This window comes from Epinephelus moara, chromosome 6 (genome assembly GCF_006386435.1).
Source record: "Epinephelus moara isolate mb chromosome 6, YSFRI_EMoa_1.0, whole genome shotgun sequence".
Taxonomy (NCBI): Eukaryota; Metazoa; Chordata; class Actinopteri; order Perciformes; family Serranidae; genus Epinephelus; species Epinephelus moara.
In genome coordinates this window covers 29,554,644-29,578,787 of record NC_065511.1, presented here as the reverse complement: position 1 = coordinate 29,578,787, position 24,144 = coordinate 29,554,644, and the positions used below count along the sequence as shown (strand labels likewise).

At 42.1% G+C, this 24,144-nt stretch overlaps 1 protein-coding gene across 4 annotated transcripts in view; it reads left to right on the top strand.

The window, feature by feature from the left end:
- The window catches only part of ddr1 (discoidin domain receptor tyrosine kinase 1), a 53,754-nt gene that overhangs the window by 22,531 nt on the left and 7,079 nt on the right, over positions 1-24,144 (top strand). The window contains exons 4-16 of one of the 4 annotated variants that reach the window (XM_050047343.1): positions 581-656; positions 2,351-2,503; positions 3,338-3,485; positions 5,901-6,003; positions 6,926-7,112; positions 11,772-12,018; positions 14,721-14,879; positions 15,545-15,601; positions 16,708-16,874; positions 19,932-20,139; positions 21,200-21,277; positions 23,610-23,911; positions 23,998-24,125. In XM_050047343.1, the coding sequence (XP_049903300.1) occupies positions 581-656; positions 2,351-2,503; positions 3,338-3,485; positions 5,901-6,003; positions 6,926-7,112; positions 11,772-12,018; positions 14,721-14,879; positions 15,545-15,601; positions 16,708-16,874; positions 19,932-20,139; positions 21,200-21,277; positions 23,610-23,911; positions 23,998-24,125 (2,013 nt within the window). Of the gene's footprint in view, positions 1-580; positions 657-2,350; positions 2,504-3,337; positions 3,486-5,900; positions 6,004-6,925; positions 7,113-11,771; positions 12,019-14,720; positions 14,880-15,544; positions 15,602-16,707; positions 16,875-19,931; positions 20,140-21,157; positions 21,278-23,609; positions 23,912-23,997; positions 24,126-24,144 lie in introns of all 4 variants that reach the window. The other 3 variants (XM_050047342.1, XM_050047344.1, XM_050047345.1) reach the window with 3 other exon arrangements.

Genomic DNA, 24,144 nt, shown 5'->3' with positions numbered 1-24,144 from the left:
GTGGTGGCAGTATGGAATTTTCTTCTCAGGCTGGATTGAGGAAGGTCACGCTGAGTGAAAATCTTTTTAGTGGTGCTTGTGTGTGGTCGTTGCAGGCTCAAGGAGCTGCGAGTAAAGATCAGCCCTGACATTCTGCACCAGATCTTATTGTGAGGTTTGAAGAGCTCGTAATTTTCGCTCTGCTCCTTTCATCTAATGTGTTCTCTGTATTTCCCTGCAGTCCCTCTCTCTCGGCTGCCTACTGTGCACCGTTAGCCATAGCCAAGTTTCTCTGTTTAACACAACATTGCCCCATTTCTATGTGAACGCTGTGTTGCTGTGGAATCAATATGTACGGTGGTAGAGGAGGGTCGGACTGTTTGTATTGAATTCTCAGTTGTACGTCTGCGTGCTGCCGGCACTGTGGGTTTTGATGTAGTCAGACTTGTTGTGGGTGTGTTTGTATGTGTGCATGTGAATGTTTGGGTGTGGGACTGGGATTTAGTGAACTTTTCAGTTTTTATATAATTATTTAATACTTTTTGTAGGGAGTTATTTCTCATTTTGTTATCAAACATTTAAAAGCCTGTGTTTCTCTCAGGTTGAGTACTGGAGAGGGGGATGGAGCGTGGTGCCCTGCAGGAGCTGTTTTCCCCAGCGGAGCAGAATACCTTCAGGTCAGATTCTCACTTTACTTTGCTCTGAATTTCACACTAACATTTGGAGTTAGTGCTCAGTACAATCGTGTTGTTTTTTTAAAGAGCATTTAATGTTTATTTCATGATTGTGAAGCCTAACATGTTGGTTAGATTATTGCAGTAATAATACATTCATTTAATGCTTTCTTAATAACAGCTGTAATCAGCTCAAGACTGCTCTTCAGAGTGATTTTTTTACAGCTATTTTAAGTTGCTGGGAAATAAACTTATTTGCTCTCTTGCTGGGAGCTAGATGAGAAGATTGATACTGTTCTCATATCTTCCCACTAAATATGAGGCTAGATCCAGGAGGCAATTAGAGATCCATAAGTCAACAAAAGAAAAAGCTGCTAAGCCCCTGGCTATTGGGCAGCTAGCAGCAAGCTCCCAGCAGGTCTGCACCTGAACTGAAACAACTTGAGCTTCAACTATGAACTCCCCCTGAGGAGTTTCTGCCTCTTGCTTTTGAACAGGAAGCACCTCCTACAGACAAACCAAAGTTAGTGCATAATCAGTGAAGTTAAATATGAACAGTATCAGCTGCTTAGTTTGCACATATACACATATATGAAAAGACAATAACAATTAGATAAAAGTTTGAACATTGTGCAGGAGAGGTAGCCAAAAATAGCTTATTGAGATACCTTCCGTTAAATATCAGTTGCATAATTCATGTACAGTTTACACAGAAGTTAATGTTCTACAATGAAATCCATGCAGTGTTATTAATATTTGCTAATCAGAGTCCTTTTCAGATGTTTTTTTTTTTTTTTTTTGAATAACAAAAACATCTCAAGGTCCAATGTGTAGGATTTAGGGCATCTATTGGCAGAAATGTTATGTCATACCAATAACTATGTTTTCATTAATTTATCGTCATCTGAAAATGAAAATTGACGCGTTTTCATCACCTTAGAATGAGCTCTTTATACCTACACACAGAGTGGAACCTCTTTCACAGAGCTTACTGTGTTACTTCTACAGTAGCCCAGACCGGACAAAGCAAACACTGTCTCTAAATAGGACCATTTATGTTTTAACGTCGGCCACTGTAGTTCTCCTACAGGGTTAGCACACGGGAGAAGTTTCAGTTTTGCAACCCTATCACTTAAGATGACACCAAATGGACCTTTGTTAGACTATTCCCTTACTCCTCTCAAAATGGTACAGTCTGAGTTCCCTCTACTACTGTATAAAGCCCATTAGAAGCTCTCACTTCCTGTTTAGTGTTTGGACCCCTGAACAGCAGGTAATATGGATGGGAGGTCATGAAACAAACATTTGGTTGCTAGAAGTTGCATATTACCAATAAATGTATTTGAATATCAAAAAATGAATTTAGTCTTAATTGAATTGTGAATGATGACAGTATTGCACACAGAAACCTGTTAGCACGCTATACCCACATGTGCTTATTATGCTACCTTGACTCAGCCACAGAGGCCTGGGCTACACAACTCAGCAACACAATCAGGAATACAGATCTATTGTGCCGGCAGGATAGAATAAATAATAGAAATGCAGAAACTCGAACTCTGGTCAGTGTGCAGCCCACTCATATAGCTACTCCTACTCTGTTCCTATAGTTTCTCAATCTCATCTCATCATCTTTATCTCCATCTGTTTGTATATATTTTAGTGTTTTCTGATAATGTATTTCTTGTCTCCTGCAGATAGATCTGCGCAAACTCCACTTCCTGGCTCTGGTTGGTACCCAGGGTCGTCATGCCGACGGGCACGGGCAGGAGTTTGCCCGCAGTTATCGGCTCCGCTATTCCAGAAACGGAGTGAAATGGATTACCTGGAAGGACCGCTGGGGCCAGGAAGTATGCAGGATCTTTTTGTTTTGTTAATTACAACAGAGCTGCAGCCCCCCGTCTCTTTCATGTGTACTGAAACAAAGGACGTTGACAAATCGAACATCATTAAACGAGCTTTGGGGGAATCAAGCAACATTAAGTTGCAGCTGAGTCTCCATTATTGATAGCATACAGCTCAATATCTGTTTAATATGAATAACATGTTAAACACAGAGGGCTGTAATATTTATCTGCATTTGATTTATTTATTATTTATTGGCAAGTGGAGCAGTTTGGCATCGAGCCAGCTAAACTTTGTCTGGAAGTAACTTTTCTACTCAGGCAAAAGCAGACTGCCTTTGTGTGTTAACAGCACTATGCAATGAATGTCTTACCTTGTGCACATAAAAGCATCTTTTCTTTGGTAAATGTCCAATATTTTTTCTTTGGTCACAAGTTCTGTATTTGGTTTTGTACTACATTATAGCATGGGAATATGAACCTCCAAAAGCCAATGTTTCAGAGAAGGAATCATGCTGTTTGTTTTCCCCTTTCAGTTATTATTTCAAATCATTGCCAAACGACTGTATTCACAAATTGCAAAGCCAATATAAATCTTTGGGTGTCGACGACTCCTACAAAAACTGCCAGAGGCTCACACTCCTAACTCAGTCCATCTTTGAACCTTTGTGTATTAAAGAAAAAGTCACTTCATTTGAGCTCTTCTTAGATTAATCGAATTAAAAGACGCACACTGAATAAAAATGCAGAGCCCTCAGGCAAGGTTCATTCAACCCAGCAGATAACAGGGGAGACGAGCAATGTACTGTGTGATTGAATATTTGTACCTCTCTACCCAAGGTGGTGTCAGGGAATGAAAATACCTATGATGTTGTGCTGAAAGATCTCGGCCCTCCCATCGTGGCCCGCATGGTGCGCTTCTACCCTCTGGCCGACCGGGTTATGAGTGTTTGCCTTCGGGTGGAGCTCTATGGCTGTGTGTGGAACGGTAAGTGTTTGTGTGGAGGGTGAGAGAGAGACACGAAGAGACTACAGAGATACAAAATATCTTTGCTTTTATGGCTACTTAGGTATTCATTTGGTCTGTATATTCTGAGGCATGCCCTCCGGACTTTGATAAATCAGATCTTGTCTCATATGGTGAAGGTGACTCAGTTTGTCATCATGCTGGATTTACTCCTGTATTAGATTGTAAAAGAGGGATTTATACAATGGTAATGACTATGAGTGTTTTCACCATACATCCCATGCATTGATTTGAGGCATTGTATCAAATTAACAAGCCTACTGTGGTTTGCCTGGATAAAAGAAGCAACACATTTATAAATGAAATTGGTCTCCATGTTCCCGAGGCGCAGCGCTGACTAGCTGAGTATTTATGACTAGCTCACCTCCTCTCCTGCCCCATCCACCTCCCTCACACAGCGTCAGGCTGCCTGTAAATCAGAACTCTCACAGAGGCTAAAAGCCCCAGTTCGCGGTCTGTGTCTTCGGGGAGACCATCTTTCTAAAATATGCTTGAATGTGGAGTCAGTGCAGCTCAGTTCACCCTCAAGCCAGAGATTATACTGGATCTACACAATGTCAAGTTTAACGCTCATTCGGCCTCTCATCTCATCTCATGTAAGATATTAAGTAAGGCTGACCCAAATGCTGTGAAGCCTTGAAGGTTTGATCGTTGCCATGGGAACCAGCGTGAAAATCAGTACTCAAAAGCTCAGTTTTTTTATTTATATATATTTCTATGAATTATCTCAATTACCCCAAATAGCTGATAATTAAGAAGAAGTTATCCAACATATTTAGCCAACATAATTCATTATGATTCAACATTGATTATTTTTAGTTACTCTCAGACAAGGACATTTAAACCTAGTGATAGTTTTGTGACTTTGTGACATTCACTTATTCTTCATCTGACATCCGTCACCAGCAGTCTAGTGCCACTGAAACTGGGATAGTTTGAACACCTGACAGGTTTACAGATACATCAGCACAGTGTAAAAATCCTCAAGCGTCTAGTTTCAAAATTTATGAAGATGACCCCCGAAAATTGAGTGCTAGATATATCAAAGGAAACTGGTGTGTCAAAAATCTACAATGAGCAGAGCAAATCACCTGAAAATTTTAAGTAACAGCTTAACCGTCTCGTAAAGTATTCTTTTTCCAAGCTATTATGGCTAATGTGTGACCTGCTAAGTGGTTAATTGTCACGGTATTTTAAGTGCATCGACTGTAAGCAGCAACCACTGAGGCTGAAAAATGAAACCAGTGCGGAAGTGCCAAAAACAGTTTATCAAATGGTCTCTTGAGGCTGGCTCCAAAATAGAGTAAATCACCACAGACACCCATGTTTGACTCTTCAGCAGAAATAAACATGTTTACAGCCTGGTACAAAAAAAAACGGTTTTGGTCTCTGTTGCTAATTTCAACATCCATGACAACTATATGGGGCAGAATAACTCACCTGTTTATGTTTTATTAAGGCTTAAAGGGCGGGGCTACTTGAGCCACAGGCTGTCTGTGAGGTGTCACATTAGTCTGAGAGTCAGATCCATGCCTCGGTTCTCCACAGCTCCAACCTCTTATTCAAATGTGGTCACTTCTGGCTCTAAAAAGAAACAAGATGGCGACGGCTGAAATGCTGAGCTCGAGGCTTCAAAATGGCATTCCACAAACCAATGGGTGACATCACGCTTGCTACATCCATTAATTTATGTAGTCTGTGATCAGCTGATGTCCCCATTTCTCATTTTCCTCTGTTGAAGCTTTGATTAATTGCAGATTTTTCTTACTGAAGCTTCAATGCCCAAAAACTGGTATTCGTTACAGCCCTAATATTATGGCACCACAGTGTCGTTCCTATGCTGACTGTTTTACATTCACTTTGGACCTGCACTCTCTCACACACATCTAAGTGCATAATCACATCCACAGACAGAGCAAACAGAGCATACTGCACACGTACTGTAAATCCTAAGTGAAGCGTTGTTTATTATGGGTAGCAGAGCAGCGGGCTGTAGTCCGTGTTGCTGACGTCACCTCTGTTCTCTGGGAGCAGGCTGATTAGCTGTATACTGGAGCGGAGAGGCTTGAGTTTCACTGGTTAATGGTGGCTGGGACCGAGCGGGCCCGAGGAGCGGACCTCTTGGTTTGTTTTACTACTTAAAAACCAGCTGTAGCTGTTTCCCCCGTGGCAGTGATTACTGTTTAATGTTGGCTCAGTGAAAAAGAAAAAAGAAAAAGTGTAGCTGCACATGATGAAAATGAAAAGCTTCATATATTAAAAAAGTTTCACATGCAGCTCGTGCATATCTGTTTCTTAAATAGAAAACTAAAAAATGTTTTGTTTTAGCAATCACAGAGCTAGTGTTGAATATTTTTACATATTTCTGTCACTCAGATGGGTTGAAGGCTTACACAGCTCCAGTGGGTCACGTCATGCACCTGTCTGGCATGCCTGTTTATCTGAACGACTCCACCTACGATGGGGGCACTGAGCAAGGGTAAGATATTCAGTTGCTCCGGGCTTTTTTTTTTTTTTTTTTTTTTTCCATTTCTATGTATGAGTAAGTATCTCATCTCCATACATTCCTACAAACTGCTCCTTTGGATCTCGTTTTCATGGAAATGCATAATGAAACAGACACAGCCTTTGGGTGTAAATTGCAACACTTCTTTTGCAAATGTGATCACAATAAACATTCGAGAGTGTTATGACCAACTATGTGGACTCATCAGTGGAATATCAAAATCTTTTCTGCAGCGCTCACCACATCTGTTAGCACTGAAGTCTCAGCCAAATCTTTTCTTTTTTAATATATTTTTTAGCCTTTATTTGATAGGACAGACAAGTGTGAAAGGGGGAGAGAGAGGGAGTTACATGCAGCAAAGGGCCACAGGCTGGAGTCGAACCCGGGCCGCTGCGGCAACAGCCTTGTACATGGGGCGCCTGCTCTACCACTAAGCCACCGACGCCCTAGCCAAATCTTTTCTTGAAAGTTTGTTTCTGGTGTCCGCCTAATCGAAAGGGACTGCCTTCTTTTTTGTTTTTTTGTTTTTTTGTTTTTTTCAGTTGCTCAGGGATTTGATGTGTTTCCTGGCTGTAATGTTCTGACAGGGAGCAAAGGAGGGGTGAACTAGGAATTGGTGGGGGGCCACACTTGCATGGGCTGTGTGGGTAATGGGGCTGAAATGTTTTGCTAGCGGGTGAGCTAAAACGTTTAATGTGATCCAGACGTATTTGTGGCAGATGTGTGTAGTTCGTGTGCGTGCCAGCTTGTTTGCAAATACATCTATGTATATATGCTTATTTATGCACCTTTGCATGCCAGTATGTGAATAAGTTTGTAAATATAAAGTGACAGATTGTCCAGTGTTATTTCTGCACAGGGCTACATGTTAAACCATACAGTGTTGTGTGTGCAGGATGCAGTTTGGAGGCTTGGGTCAGCTGTGTGACGGCGTCCTGGGAGGAGATGACTTCATACAAACCAAAGAGCTAAGGGTTTGGCCTGGGTATGACTACCTGGGCTGGAGCCGCGAAGCCCTTGGGCAAGGCAGCGTGGATATTGAGTTCGACTTTGAGAAACCACGTGTCTTCCACAACATGCAGGTAGGCAGTGAAAGCTGGGTTGATGCTGCATGTGTTGTTGTGCGCAAACAAATATGAGAGGGTTATCCAGGGCATTCTTATCCCACTGGAATCTCAGACAGCACGGAGCTGCCTGTAAATCAGAGATGTCATTGAGGCTGAAAGCCTCTGTTTCCGGTCTGTATCCTCAGGGATCTTTGTAAAATATGCTCTATTGTGTATTACAAGGCAACTCAGTTCATCCACAAGCCAGAGATCATGCTGAATCTACTGGATCTCAAGTTTTATGCACATCCAGTCTAACACCTAATCCTGTATCTGATCTGGTGACGGTATCTGTGTGTAAATGAATGTCTGTGCATTTTTGAGCAGGTCGAAACTCCAGCAACACTTAAAGCATGTAGAACAACTTAAAATTGTGCTATATACTACGACTACTATGTTGCTGGAGTTTTGACATTTTTAGACTGTTTCCTTTCTCCAGCTGGTGCATTGTGCCAGAAACCCCCACTCAACTTTTATGAGCACAGTCACTCAAGACCATAAACTCGTCTTCTGCCACTGTACAAAAATGAAGCCAAAATATCCCGGATATGGCTGCTGCCATCTTGTGCTGGTGACATAATTTGAGCCAGAGTCTGTGCAATAGCAGTCTCCATGGTATAGAGTTCCCGCACATACATCCATTTGAGCAATTGCAAACAGTGCCATTGATCACAAGCACACCGACTGGCACACATTTCTCTCAATCATAGCGTCGGTCCCCCTTTTTATAGCTAGTTACAACCACAATAATGACCATTTGAACATATATCAGTGGATGAGAGCCACCTAAAACGACAGAAATCATTTTTGGGAAAGATGTATTTGAAGTGTACTTTGTCCCATCTGCTAACATGGATGGGGCGGGGTTTATGACCTATATTGCAGCCAGCCACCATCAAGACCTTTTTTCTTCACTTTCGGGGAGCTATCATGTCCTCCATCTATTATACAATGCTCAAGGCCCACTCAGCATCCTGCCAAGAACTTAAGCTCCATGTCATTCCCTTCTCTTCTCATTTTTCTTGTCTGTATCTAAACGGTCAACTATCCAATGAGCAAATTTGTGTTTTGGAGGATAGTGAATTCTTGATCTGCCCTACTCTATCTTATCTGCCTCTGATTGGCTTCCCCTAACCCTAACAAATCCCACTCCTCTTGCCTAAATCTAGGAACGTCACCTTTGTTGTAACTGAAAAAGACAATACCTTAGCAAGCTAACTAAGCTAGCTTAATTAAGCTAACTGTGACACCCTCCTGTCCAACAGAAAACAGGCCAGCTCCACATTGCTTTTCATCTTCATCCTCTCCCTCAGTGTTCACCAGGGGAAGTTAAAGTGAATGCCAATTCAAGAACAAGCTTTGTCTGCTTGCCATTTTGCCTTGCTATATTTGCAATTGTTTTGATGCTGTGTCCGAAGTTTTCGAAGCTTCATGTTGGATGGGTGCTGCTTGTGGTCCGGTTGCTACCTTTTTATAAAGTTCAGGGGCTAAATGCATAAAACTCTGTGTAGATTCATGACTAAATCTGTGCGTAGGCACAACAGTAGAAATGTGCATCTGCAATTTTTTTTGTAAGATGTAAAAAGCTGTGTGTACAACTAAATCTGTTTTATAAATCTCGATCATTGTGGCTCTGGGTGCACGTGCATGGGTCTAATTTCCACCCACACAAACAGCTTTTTGCATATTGATACTTGTGCCTCTCCGCCACTCAGACCTGTCAGTGAGGAATCTGGCAAAGAAAGTGTGGTTTCTCCAACTGTGATGCATTGTGAGATTCTCCACTGGTGCCAGAGCTGCTGTCATTGCACACGACAGTGTTTATTTATAGTGTTCGTGCCATTAATTCATCACATTTCTGCAAACCATCGTCGCAGCAAATCTAAATCATCATTATTATTACATGGATGATCAATGATTCATTCGTGGGGCTCATGTTGAAACTGACTTTGCAAAGTGCAGCACAGGTTTATCCGTCATTAGTTGTTCTAAATTAAATGTATAAATGCTCCTTTGATTGACATTTTACAGAGTGCTATGTAGACTTCAAAAATTGCAACCTAAAAACAATGTTATATATCTAAACTTGTGTACAACTGGTTTGAAGGATGTATGAGGTGCGCACATTCTTCCGGCAAATTTCTCTTTAATTAATACCAGTTTTTTTGTGCGTACACATCTGACCAATGACTTCACCAGCACACTGTTACTAGCTCGGGGCTACACACCAATGTCCACAGGTTGCAGCCCAGAAACGTCATGAACACAGCAAAAAAAAAATAAAGTAAGAAAATCCAGGCAGAGGGCAGAGACTCAGCAGATAAATACACCACCACACACTTCAAGTGGGTGACTGAGAGGGATTACATTTGTATAAGTCTATACATTGTTTTGTTTTTTTAGGAAAATCCTACATAGTGTGCCTTTAATGAGAAAGAACAGCACACAGTACAAGCTTTACAGATTCACGGCATGCTCCCTCTTTAGAGGAGATGATTAAATTTCAGAGCACCTTGAGGCATAAATCTAAATATTAAAGAAGTAAAAGGGATTTAATTTAACTTTTTTATAAGTCCTTAATGTTTTAAAATGAGATCCCATAAATGATTCCCATGTGGTATGTGAAGAAAAGTAAGCAGGTAAAGAGCGGTTTGTTAATTAATACCTAGATTTGGTTAATTAATTACCTCATTATCACAATACAAGCATGTCATTGTGTTTGTGGCAGGACATCAGGCTGATTGTTTCTTTTTGCATCTGATGAAACTCCTCAGCAGTTCTTGCAGCTCTAATCAGTACGACCTCTAAAACAAACTCCCAACAGCAGAGTTATGTGTCTGCCATCCCACCAGGAAAGCAGCACTTTGACCAGAATAGCTCTGCAGCCATTTAATTAGTTTTAATGCGCCATTGTTTATCATGGGACAGCGCATCTGTGCTCAGCTCTAAGGGTGCCACCGAGTTGCATCACAGACTGTTTGTGCGTCTGTGTGGCTTTTGGGGTTAGTTTGTGGAGCAAGAGGGGGGGATGATAATATGAAGCAACCCGGTTTGAGTTATAACTGTGTTGTCTCATTGGACGCCGGTTGGAATGTCGGTTTGGGAGGGATTCACCCTATACATGTGCATACTGAACAGCACGAATCCCCAGTCAGTGTTAAAAAGTGACAAGTAATCTTTTAGAGGTTTGGTTTTGACTGAGATCCAAAATATCTGGATGTTGTCGCTCCGCTTTTTTTTCTTTCACATATTTATTATTATTCTAGTGTTTCTCAGTTACCTTCTTAAAATCTTTCCCAGCGGTATTCCCTGTGTTTTTCTTACCCTTATCCTGTTTTCCTGCCTTCTCCCCAGTGGTTTTCCCTCACTAACCTCAGTTGACATACATCGTTATGCTGGCCTGGCAGAGCGGATATGTCAGACACACAGGTCAAACAAATAAAGAGTGGGAACCTGAACCTAATTCTGGTTCGACTTGTCTCTGTGGTTCCTTAACCTGCACCTAATCACTCTCCCAAAGGGAAATCTGCTCTTTGACCTTTTGCCAGTCATAACCTACATTTCCTACAGGATCTTTAACACACTCTGATTTTCCTTTGTAAAGCTCCAGCTCTGTCTTTGGGGAAATTTATGTAAAACTTTCCTCTGTAAACTCACGTGGAGGACGGGGCAATGAAACAAAAAGATCAGAGTGAACTCGTGAATGTAGGTTAGATTTATGATGAAACAAGCGAAACATAATGAATGCAGTGTTATGCTCTCAAATTAAGCTTTGTGCAGGTCATTGGAGCTGTTTTCCCTAAAGGAGTAGTGAATTTCTTTGGCTCTGTTGACTTATTAGACCCCCACCGCTACCACTAACATACAATACATACCCCCGCCCCCCCATTCTGTCGCCTTCCAGATAGAGTCAGTTACATGTCAACTCAGCATCTGGTGCAGCTGTTCTTCCTGCCTTTTGCATGTGTGTGTGCATTAACATGTGGATTAGGTTAAGAGTGGCTGGCCTCGCGCTAAGTGTGAGGTTAATAGCTAACCTGTCAGAGCAGCCCTTCTCTCTGAGAGGAAAAAAACCTCCCACCATCTCCTCCTTACTTGTCTATCTCTCAGATCTATAGTTTTGACCTCTCGTTTGCTCATTCTAACGTCCTCCTCATTCTTCTCTTGTCTCCTGAAGCCCCTCTTCCTCCTTCCAGCCACAATGACGCCTCATATATTAGATCAGCTTTTATAGATTCTTCTTCTTCTCTTCGGCCTTTCCCTGCTTGTAAAAATAGGAAAGATATATCATTTGCTCTCCTCCATCGGTCTTCTGTCATATACCTTCTTTTCTTGCATCCGTTCTTTCCCCCCGTTTTCTAATTTTGTTAATTTGTAGTCGTGCTCAGCTCTAAAGTCGTGCCAAAGCAATTACAGTTGAACAGGATGAGGATGTGTCATTAATTTTGTGTGTTAACTGAATCTCTTTGCGCCTCTCCACAGGGAAATTGGGGCCTTAGCCATTCATTCATTATACTGAGTTTTTTCAGATATTTGCAGGAGGGTTGAGTTAATTTAGGTGTGTAGATAATTAAAGGATTGCATCTTCACACCTGTCTTTTTTCTATTCCATTCTCTTCTGTCCTTCCTTTTTAGGTGCACAGTAACAACCGCCACACTCAGGGCGTCCGAGTCTTCAGCAAGGTAGAGTGTCTTTTTAAGCCTGGCATCCTCCAGCAGTGGTCCCCCGAGCTCACTCTGCCCGTGCCCCTTGAGGATCTTAAAGACCCCTCCTCTCGACCTATCTCCCTCCCACTGGGTGGCCGGCTGGCTCAGATCCTCCGCTGCAAATTCCACTTTGCTGACCGCTGGCTACTCATCAGCGAGATATCTTTCCTCTCTGGTAAGAAACAGGATTGAATGGATTAGTTGGATTAGTATGTCTCTGCACCAGTGGCAGAGGCATTATGTGTTCAGGTTGTCTGTCTACTTATCCGTCCCGTTCTTGTGAGCGCGATATCTCAAGAACACCTCGAGGGAATATCCTCACATTTGGCACAAATGTCCGTTTGGACTCAACAATGAACCGATCAGATTTGAGTGGTTCAAAGGTCACTGTGACCTCACATAACTCAAGAATTCATATGCTAATTGTGACAAAATGTCACACAAATGTCTAACAGGATAAAATAATGAAGTGAAGACACTTAATATCCAAAATGTCAAAGGTCAGCTTCACAGTGACATCATAATGTTCTGCTAGAATACTTTTCTGGCCGTTTTTCAGTGTCTTAACTTCACATTTGTTCAGATATTCAATTAGTGAAACTAATTTTGGGTGTCCACCTTGAATCTGTGCTGATTGATTGCTGATCTGTACTGCCGGGTTAAAGATGTGTGTGAAGCATCTATGTTTTACAATATTTGGCTTTGCAGCAACATCCATATTAGAAGTGCTGTCAACTGGACATGGCTACTATGAGTCTGGACAGACATTGATTCAAACTGCAGTTTGACTGATTGGTGGAGGCATACGTACGTGTTTCTGTGGCTCTGACAGTTTTTCTTTCACAGAGGCTTTGCACATATCCTAGCAACTATGCCTGGCACTGTCCAGCAGAGATTTGGCTGTGCCCAAACAATACCTAAATACAGACAATGGGAAAATAGACACTTGAAAAAGATTGTTGTGATGTGGGTATAAGTCCAGTCAGCATTCTGGAAATGCTGAGTAAAAGTCAAGTTGAGTGACACTCAATAATCTGATGAGCTCGGTTTGTTTCTGGACTTACTGTGACAGAATCACAAGCAGAATAAAGTTTTTGTCCTTGCTGTGTGCTTATTATCGATTTTAAGGTATCACATATTTTACAGCTAAGGACCTTGTCCAGACTCTGGCCGGGATCCAACTGAAAAATAATGCTGCTGTGCTCAACAAAAAACATTAGGAAGGGGCTACGCTGAACATAGATGTTCTAGGAGTTATTTTATACCGTCCTTATTAATTTTAAAGTTTATCAGAACCATAAATTTGAAATTACCTATTTTTGTGTTGTCTTATCTTCTCTATCTACCTTTTTATGGGCTGAAACAGATCCACGCAACAAACATAAAGGTGGTTTCGATATCTTCAGCAAAGACAGGATTTATGCGTATCTGATTAGAAGTCAGATAGAGGACTCGTCTGCTGCTCCTCCAGCTGAGATTGCAGTGACTAATTAAACTGTCCCGTCTACTCAAAAAGGCTGTCAGTTTTAGCGTGATAAGAATCAGTAAAGTGCTTAGTAATCACACCGGACTCAGGTAGCTAAAATGAAGTGACCCAGAGGTGGCACGTCTGGGTGCTGGGCTCGTGCCAGACTGGTAATAAATGACAAGCAAGAGCTGTTGCACCAGTAGCCACATCAGTACGCTTTGTCACAACATGGGCAAAAAGCCAGTGTTACGGCTTCAAACTGGAGTCTACACCTCCACAACTACCAAATGTTGCATAAGGCTCTCATATGGGACCGAGCTAATTTATGTTTGCTCCTCTAATACCAGATTGTGGTCAACTTTTAGCAACAATTGCATTACATATATCCATGGATTGCTCAGTAGCCTACGCCCTTGGTGCACCTTACAATACTATTCAAGTGCACAGGATAATCCACACATTATTTATACACTCAATGTTCCACTCATTATTTCGGTTGTTGCCCAAACAACACAGATATACAGGTGCTAGTATGAGGTGGAGGATGTCACCTCATCCCACTGCGCATGGCATCTGGGATCAGCGCTGTTACGCACACAGCAGCACAGCAGCACAGCCTCTGATTCATAGACAGACTCAGCCGAGTGTATCATCGGATACATCTTGTGCTCTGTAGACTTCAGCTAGTGACTAAAAACAACATGAACCCATTCCAGTGTGAATAAATGGATAAATAATCTCAGAAGACATTCAGTTTTGGATTTATTAGTTTTATAAAGCCTAAAAAAAACACTGCTGTTCCATGCAGGATTGCAAAGTTTCTGAAACGAATACGATTGTACTACGATTTGGGAAGCTACAGTGGTTAGCGGTACAGCTATTCAAAATCATTTTCAAGATTACAGCACTCCGGCGATATTTTAATAGAGTGCTTTAATGTTGTATGCAACGTCAACAGCCTCGGCGGGTTGATGTTGATTATAAATTATGTGGTATCGGACTAGTGCATGGACTTGAATCCTCATCAATACCCGATCCAGCATTTTAGGCGGCATCTTAGGCATTTCAGATACTTGCATCAGTATGAGAACAACCCTAGATGTTGCTATTAAATACACAAAAACAAAACAGTGATTGTTAGTTGGCCAGTTGATTTAGGTTTGCCAAGATAACAGTTTGTCAATACACAATCATTCAGATTAACCAATAAGAAATGCAATGAGTCAAAACAACATATTTAACATAATCTTCTGAGATGAATACTGAAACACAACCAGCTGTGACCACATCCACTGTTTCCCAACAGCCGAGGACATTCAGACAGTATGTTGTGCCATATAAAAGCCTCTAAACATATAAAACATGATTCATTTTCATTAAACTGTCTTCCTCTTTTCCTCCTTATCCAGAGCCGTTTGAGGAGGACGTCACAGACACTGATTCATTTCCTCCTAATCTTCCCAAGATTCCCACCACCAGCTCCTCTCCTCCTCCCGTCAACCACACCTCCTCCTCTCCCACGTCGAGCCACAGCTCCTCCAACACCACCACCACCACCAGCCCATCTGGTGAGTCCTGCTGTTCTTCCTCTTCCTCTTTATCCTCCTTCTCTCCACCCTCCAAATCTTTGTGTATTTACCATCCATCTTTACACCAGCCATTCTTTCTCAGTTGTCCCTTTTTCATCACCCATCATACTGCTTCAACTACATTACTGCTCTCTAATTCCCCTGATCTCTTCCTCATCACCTCTAGTCTCTGCGCTCATCTTTTTCTCCGCAGTTGTGATGAGTGTGAGCATGTCGGCAGTGTGTCTAAGCCATGTGTCTAAAGCAGAGCCAAAGGCAGGCAGTGCCAAAGGAGGCCCACGTCTGACTCGCCTCTCTCTTTATCACAAGCTCTGAAATCCTTTGGCCTCGAGCCAAACATTTGCTGAACCTAAGTCAGCACCGGATGCTTATCTTACACTTTTCATTGTACTTAAAGGGTAGGAGAAATCTGGCTTAAAATTAAAGGTCAAATGTTTTAATTTGAAATACTTAAGTTTTTCCGTATTTCTGTCTGGCTTTAAAAAAGTTGCTTTGAACTTTTAGTGATTTTCATTTACATGGATGAGACGCCAAATGAGCCCGAATCCTGCTATCTGTGATTTCCTCTCCTCATCACCCTCTTCTGAGTCTTCACCACCTTTCTTCTCACACATTCCTCCTTTGTTCATCCCTCGCTCCTCCAGAACCCCCCACCACCACCTCCTTCATGACGGACACCACTGGTAACTGGACGCTGTCAGGTGAGAGCGCAAAAAAAAAACAAAAAAAAAAACACAGAGAGGATGAACAGAGGGACAGGAGCTAGCTCCATCCGCTCTGGCCCTCGTCCAGCATCTTAAACTGTCCCTCTGCTCAGTAGAGAGTATGAAGTATAATGGTGGAGGGAATGCAGGGGCAGGCTTTGGCACTGGGTTCTGTCCCCAGGGTTTGAAGATATACAGCTGTAGGAAGAACACTAACAGCTATAGTACATTACATTTATGTACAATAACAACTTGGCTTCCTGCGGTCTCACAAACTGCATGTTTTTTTCGGGGAACTGGCTCTGTTCTACACAGCTAAACAATACCAGGCATTTTAAAAGCTGGAAATGGTTTTCTGTGGCGTGTATGCTGCTTTGTCCTTGTTACTGGCTGTGGTTGAACGGCTTTGTTTGGGTTTATTTATTACCCGCATGGTGTTGAACTGACAGAGTGAGAGAGTGAGAGAAAGCGGGTTGTTTTCTGTTGTGACAATGTGGTGTGTAAATCTTTGGCTTGTAAATGTGTGGGTGAGTGTGTGCTTGCAGGTGTATATTTGTGCATGCACATAAAAGCATCATATATGGTGTGTGCCTGTTTTTTAAGTCTTTTTAACTGAGCTATTTGTCTCACTTTTTCTGTTAAAGTGGTTTTAAGAGTTTAGCGCAGTTCCATCCCTCATTCAAATAGCATGCCACATTTGACCTTCAAGGGAGGAATAAAAAATAACCGGATGATTCGGATTAATATTTAACTACAAAGGCGAAGCAAAACAGTGTTTGTTCTGTTTATTCTGTTCTCAAAGCAGCAGGCAATGAGCCCTGTGGTACGAGCGGGCGTACTGGATGCATACAAACACAGACAGCCCTCATCAGATGTTTAGTAGGCTTGATGAAAGCATGTTGGTGTGTGTGACCCCAGCGAGTGCGTGACTGTGCTGAAAGAGATAATGCACACAGACTGAGCAGTGCATTAACTCATCCCAGCATAGTCGTCTCCACACACCACATCAGACCTGCAAATAACACCAGGTTTCAGATAATTGAGCTTGTACTATTACAAATATCTAACATTTCCACCTGTTTTTTTTTTTTTTCCTCATCCAGATGCAGAATTTGGTGCCAACACTCCAAGGGCGGGGCTTCCTGTAGCCAAGGATGACAGCAGTAATACAGCTATTCTGATTGGCTGCCTGGTGGGCATCATCCTGCTGCTGCTGGCTGTGATAGCTGTCATTCTGTGGAGGCAGTACTGGAAAAAGATACTGGGCAAGGTGAGTCATTGATTCGTCACGTTTTGCCTGTCGCTGACTGATAAAATCATGTTTTCGTTCACTGATACATATTCTCACTGGCGACATTAGTTTCCCTTAACACCCAAATAAACAACTTGTCTTCTGACTTGGCATAGGACCTTATTTTATAAAAGAACATTTTCCATCCAGCACGGTTTGTTGGGTGTCAGGTGTGTTTATAGGTTTGTATGTGTTTGTAGGTGTGGCAGCAACACTGTCCACAGCACTGAAAGGGAGTAGAGGAGATCGATAGAGAGACAGACAAACAGAAAGTGTCACTAACTTTGTTTCTTGCTTGCTTTCCGTGGTTGTAGACAGAATTTTCAGCTTTACATTTATCCTAAAATGGGTAACATGTCATGATTTAATGGGAGAAACCAAGCAATGCTACAGCTCTGCTAATGAATTTACACACCACTGGCAGAATTTGTAAAGAATTTTTTTTTAATATGACTGATTATGCAGCTCACATACAATATGCTAGCAGCACCTAGACAAGCTTTAAAACCTCTTGAACAAAGTGGAGTGATCAGACCAAAACTGAATTTGATAATGATCAAAAACACAAGGCCAAGTCAACCCCTCAGTGGCTACAGCCTCAAAAACTGAAAATTCTGGAGAGGCCATCACAGTCTCCTGACCTTAGTACCTTTGAGCCACTTTGGGGAGATCTGAAACGTGCGGTTAATGCAAGAATACCTAAGAATTTACAGGACCTGGAGGCTTTATGCCAAGAAGAATGGGCGGCTTTACCACCTGCTAAATTAAAAGGCTTTGTCAACAACTATTACAAAAGACTGCAAGCTGTCATTGATGCTGAAAGGGGCACTACACAGTGTTAGGAACTAAGGGTGTGCAAACCTTTGAACGGGGACTATCTCAGTTTTTCAGTTTTCTTTATTGCCATGTTTTGTTTAATGATTGTGCTGCTCTGTGATGCCTTACAGTTTAATTTGAATCCAATTAAATATAAAGGAAATGTGTTTAGCCTTGTCACTGATGTTTTCTTAAAGGAATGGTACACATCTCACAACTTTTGCCAGGGTATGTGAACTTATGAGCAGAACTGTATGTAAAATCACACCTTTAGCACCCCCATATAGCCCAGATGGAATAATACTTTGTTTTATAACCACGTTTTCAAGCAACTGCGACAATTTGACTGTGAGATCAGCAGTCGAATCAGGCTCCTCAGATTGAATCGTCAGTAGTCATCTATTCTGGGTCAGTCAGTCAAGATTGGGGTCACATGCAATGCCTTTCTTTATTTATTAAGCAGATGTTCCTATTTCAAGTTGGTCGTACTCTTGGTTTTAGCATCTATCTCTGAGATGTCTCTTACCACCCTAGTACAATGGAGGTGAATTAAATTTTGTTTGTGTTGCGCAAAGCGCTACATCTTCTTGATTTACCAGAAACAATGTCTCCCTTACTCTGGATAAATTCATAGATCTCGCTGTTAACAGCTTTCACTTAAAGTACTTTCTACAGAAGAAATAAACCTAAGTGAGATAATGTTTTTCTTGTGTGATTAGGCAGAACTGTCCCTTTAACTAAGTTTAAATGATTGATATCAGGCTGAGATAACAACTGCAGGTCTTTTGGCAGAGTACCACTGGATCTCCATCTGGATGTGTTATGGGAATCCTTTTACATTTATTCCAAATTGTTCAAAGATTAGAGGCTGTTTCCCCAGTTTGATCACCATCTGCTTTAGGGATTGAAATGATGTTTTTATACTCAGTTGCCAGTTTATTAGATACAGGAAGGTAAAACAAATGCAGGCTAAAGCTGTTTTCTCTCACTTGGGTAGAAGGCGCAGGAGGCAGGATATGATGCAAAAAAAATACGCTGCAGCAATCACAGTGTTGTGTTAAGATGGCCAGTTCATAATTTAAGACATTTAGCTGCAGCATTACATTTGAAGCCTGTACGACACACCACTATAAACCGCACCCGCGACCAGTACAAGGCAAACCCAGCCACACGATGGTTAGTTGAACTTTGCTTCAACATGACATTGTAGTTAATAAATATGAGGCTAAATGTAGCAGTAATCCACTTTATTCCTATACCGTAGCCCCCTTTATTTTAACCGAACACTCCATGGCTAGCTAAATGCTAACTTAGTATTTTCTTCTGGGCTTCAGCTTCCAGGTCAAGGGGTGAAGGGGGCTGATAGTGCAGGTATGGTGGGCAAGTCATGTAGCTGCTGGTCACGTAGCTGCTCCAGCCACAGCCATTCCAACTCTGTGTTTTGTTTCGTAATTTGGTCATTAAAAACTGATTGCCTTGCTGTTCCTTGAATTTGTCTGGCAGTTTTGGTGTCAGCCCTTACCGAAAGAAGTTCCTGAATCCCCTCATCACTCAAGTTAGACATTTGCTTTGCTGTTTTCATTTAAATGACCCTTTTTCTTCACCCTCGGATGTTTGTGTTCTTCCAGTTTCGCACCAGTTGTTTGATAGAAATGTCATCAACATGTCCACTCGCTCACTGTGAATTCTCCTGACAATGACCTGCGCCATTCACACATGGGCTCAGTCGGACATTACATGGACTTTGTACTAGGGAGCTGGCAGAGTAACGCCTGTTTCATAACCGGTCCAACTTATTCAGACATTTGCATTCTCACGTACAAGTGCTCCAGGTTATGTCTAGATAAGTTCAAGGTTACAGTGCATGTATGAAAGGGGCTTAATCCCTCCATAAATCCTCCCTTTATTAAGGTTAAAATATGAGTTTTTTGCTTAAACTGTTAAAAAAGAGGCATTGAGAGGTAATTTTGTGTGACACTTAGAGATGTATGTCCTAACATTTAGCCTATCTTAATTATTTAAACGGGTTGGACATTATATTAGATGAAGTTCTCTCTAAAACATGACCATTTTAATCTTCATGAATGTAGGGTTTATTGCAGGATTCTTAAATTAGACTGCATGAGTTTTTTTTAGCTGTACCTAATTAACTGGCACCAGAGTGAATGTAACCTTCATCTTGTATTTCTTGCGTTACCTGTGAACCCTCTGCCCTCCCAGGCCCAGGGTAGTCTATCCAGTGATGAGCTGCGGGTTCACCTGTCTGTCCCCTCGGACAACGTGGTCATCAACAACACACACAGCTACTCAAGCCGCTACCAGCGCATCCACACTTTCCCCGACGACCGCGACCATGACAGAGAGGGAGAAGGAGAGTACCAAGAGCCCATCGCTCTGCTGCGGCCTAGGGATCACAGAGACAGCACAGGTAACCTACAAACACAGAGTCATGGAGTGCATTCATATGACAGTGTCTCTTTTGTTTCTCTCGGAGTGGTTCGGTAAAAAAAAAAAAAAAAAAAAAAAAAGAAGACATTTAGTATATTAGCATGACATTGTACATGCTGACATCCAGTAAAACATACCACATGTTAAATACATGTTGACAGGGACTGATCTATAGTCAACCACACACAATTGGCATGGAGTCAGTGGGAATTGTGAAACAATGCAACATTCCATATGTACATAATTTAAATTTCTGCAAAAATGTATGCGGTTTGTTGGGGCTGCTTCGTTTGCGTGCCTGTGTTGGTGCTTTTGCAACCCTCCGTTGGTTGATGATATCAATAAGCAAACTCATGTGCAAAGAGGAAGCAGCAGGGGGAAAAAAATGTGGCATGCATATCAAGAAAACAATGGTATTCCAATGTATTTCACCACACCAAACACAAGTAAATCAAACCAAACACCCCGCGAGGAAGAGTGCCTCCAAGAAGATGCACAGCGTGGAGGGGAGCACAAAAGAGCTATTGTTCTGGGAAAAGGGAAGAAAAAGAAAAGAGGGAGGAGAAAAGAGGAGTAAAGAGAGAGAAAGCATTCCTTCACTTGCAATGCACCACAGGAGGTCTGCATGCCGCCTTTACGAGGCGCCTGTGTGAGTTTGAAATAACACGAGTAACAGAACATTATTTCATCCACTGGTTTTTGTTGTGTATGTAAGACTTGTGTTAACTTTGCCTGTTCTTGCTATGCTCCATCTGTTCTGTGCTCCATGTGTCAGTGCAACCCCTCCTCCTCCCATCCTCCCATTGTATTATAATGGATATGCTAACAGTGTCATGCTAATGGTTGTTACTGTGTTTCGTTGTGTGTGTGTGTGTGTATTTTGTGTCACGTGCCACTTTGTACGATCCATACGATCCATATTATGGTTCCTGCGTGTACCCCGCCTCGTCCCGTGCGTGTTTGTGTGTGTGTATATGTTTACGTGTGTGCCCTCCCAGCCTTGCTGTTAAACAACCCAGCCTATCACCTGCTCCTGTCAGATCACAGGAAAAGTTCGAGACCTCTTGTCGTCTCCAGCCCCACTCAGGCTCAGGAAAAGAGCCTCAATGTGCCCCAGGGTAAGAGACCTCGGACCGGGCCAGCACAGTCAGGAGGGGGTCCTACCTCTCTGCCTGCCTACCTACCTACCTGTCTGTCCAGGGCTGGGGCTTTTGAAGTGCTCTCACCATCACCGCACAAATAAATGCTTCTGGGAGATAATTAGTCTCTTCTGCATGTATCTGACCCTCATCATCCTTCCTCTAACTCACATAATTAGTCTTTCAGATTCACTTACCACTAAAAATAACTTCGTTTGAAGGGATAGTTTGGTATTCGGGGGATTGTACAAACTTTTTAAACTCATTCAAAGACTGACAAACTCATAGATGCCTCTGTTTAGCCAGCATGGCTCTGTTAACGGCTGTTGGGCCATCACTTTGGTCTAGACTGAAGTACCTCGACAACTGTTGGATAGATTGACCCGAAATTTTATACAAAAATTTGTGGTCCCAAGATGAAGCCTAGTGATTCTGGTGATCCCCTGACTTTTACTTTAGCACCACCATTATGTCAAAGTGTAATTTGTTGAATACTTTGGTTTATGACCAAATACCCACAAAGCTAATGGGGGCTTTGTACTTGTTTAGAGCTTATTAACAAATGTTAGCATGCTAACGTCCCACCTGCTAAATAAAAACATAAACAATGTCAGGATGTGAGGATGTTAGCATGCTAATATTAGCATCAACAGCATCACTGTGCCTCACAGAGCTGTTAGCATGGCTGTACTTAAACTGTAGTCTTGTAGCGTGGTGTGGGAATGAGTCCTAAAACCTAGAAATGAGTTGGCATATCAGCACTCTCGGTTCCCTCGTCTCTAGGTCAATTGATTTTTATTTAGATGCCTGAAATCATGCCTGTGGTTTACACAAGCTTGAGAAATTTTCACGTGTTGTTCTATGACATAAAATGCGTCAGTAAATACCCCACTTGTGAATTTTGAAGCTTTTTCGTATCTGTTGCTAACAAGTGGCTAAATGAGATTACAGACTGTCATCACGCCACACATGACCTCACAGCCTTGTGGTGGCGACATTGAAGTCATGCAATTGTGGTGTAGTTTGTTTATAGCCTAATATTAGCTTTTTACCTCTGCCACTTGCATTTGCTTAAAATCATGGAAGTAGTGTGCATTTGTGAAGATTATCTTGCTGAACAAAACATGTGAGTATCATAAACATTTGTCTGCCACAGAGCTGCGATAATCCAAAACCCAATGGAAAATCCCACTGGCTTTATGTCGAGAGAACCAGGGCAATGCTGAGTTCCAGATTGGCCCACAAATAAACGTCATCCCTGCAGCACTATTTTGTCTGTAATACACTCAGTGGTGTGTTTAGCTTCAGTCTGATATTGTGTGTGTGAATCTGTGGATCACAAAGGCACTACTTTAAAAAACAGACCATACTGTGCAGGGTTCAGTAGTTAGTAGGACACGTATAGGCCTGGTGTCAAAATGTTTTCTTTAATATTTTTTATAAGCACAGCATCAATCTTAACAGTTGGATCAAACTGTGTGTGTGCATCGGGTCAGAAAGTTTCCCATCATCATCATCATCTTCATTATCATTTTAACAAAGGTGTAACAACTTAGTATTCAGCCACACTCCCCACAAGTCTTTGACTTATGTGTGCTGTCAGAGCCTCATGGAAGCTGATTGCGTTGAATGTTAAGTTGTTACACCTTTGTTAAATTAAAACTTTAAATTTCATCTGTAAGTACAGCGGTAGATTCTAAATTAGTTTAAACGTAGATAGAAAAGATTCATACAATGTCTCAGGGAGACTGACTCTTGAAAAAAGTTTCACTCATCCATCTCAAGAAGTTTAATTATATTTTTCTGATTCTGATACCTGCTACATGATCTAATAGACATCCAGGAATTAAGCAGGAGAAGGGGTAATTTTAGGCACTGCAAGGCAGATCCTCAGCATGTGTTGTAGCCAAGGTTTAACTATCTAGTAAAGACAGCAGTAACTTTTGTCATATTTTTTATTGTTTCAGAATCTATTTTTATATATATATATCTTTAACTCTTCGCCTGTTTTTATCATCTTGTGTTTTATTGTGTTAGGTTTATTATTTCTGTTTGAAGCTTCTGTTCTGCACAGAACTTTGTGAAGTTTAGTTTTTCAAAAGCGTTGCACAAAGAGGTTTTTTTTTTACCATCCAATGAGACTCCCCTCAAATCCAAACTATCCCTTCATAACGAGCTGTCTGGACTTGTGATAGCATGTGACTCTTTCACTTACAGACGTCATAAAGCAAAACAAAGTTGTTTTTAATGACACAGTTCTTCTAATCTCTCCATTTCATCCACCCTGTCTGTCTCTCCCTCCTCCCTTCAGCCTGTGGTTTGGACATGGACATGGAGAAGGGTTTCCCCCCAACTCAGGAGGAGCCTCCTCCCTACCCTGGCTCCCCTCCGTACCCCTCCCTGTCTCCTCCTGTGTCCCCCCCACTGCCTCCCAGCGTTCCTCATTACGCTGAAGCAGACATCGTGAGCCTACAGGGAGTCAGCGGTAACAACACCTACGCCGTGCCCGCCTTGGCCTCCTCAAGCCCCGGGGCTGACGCCGCCCCGCTGCCAGAGCTGCCACGCCAGTGTCTCATCTTCAAGGAGAAGCTGGGAGAAGGACAGTTTGGAGAGGTGAGAGCTGACCTGAAAAATGTGTGTGTGTGGGTGGAGGGAGGGGTATTTGTGCTTTAACAATGTCTGTGTTTATTTTGTGAAAGGTGCACCTGTGTGAAATTGAAAACCCCCAGGACCTTCCCAACTTGGAGTTCCCCTTCAATGTGAGAAAAGGTCGCCCTCTTCTGGTAGCAGTGAAGATCCTGCGCCCAGACGCCTCCAAGAATGCCAGGTCTGTAACTTCATACACA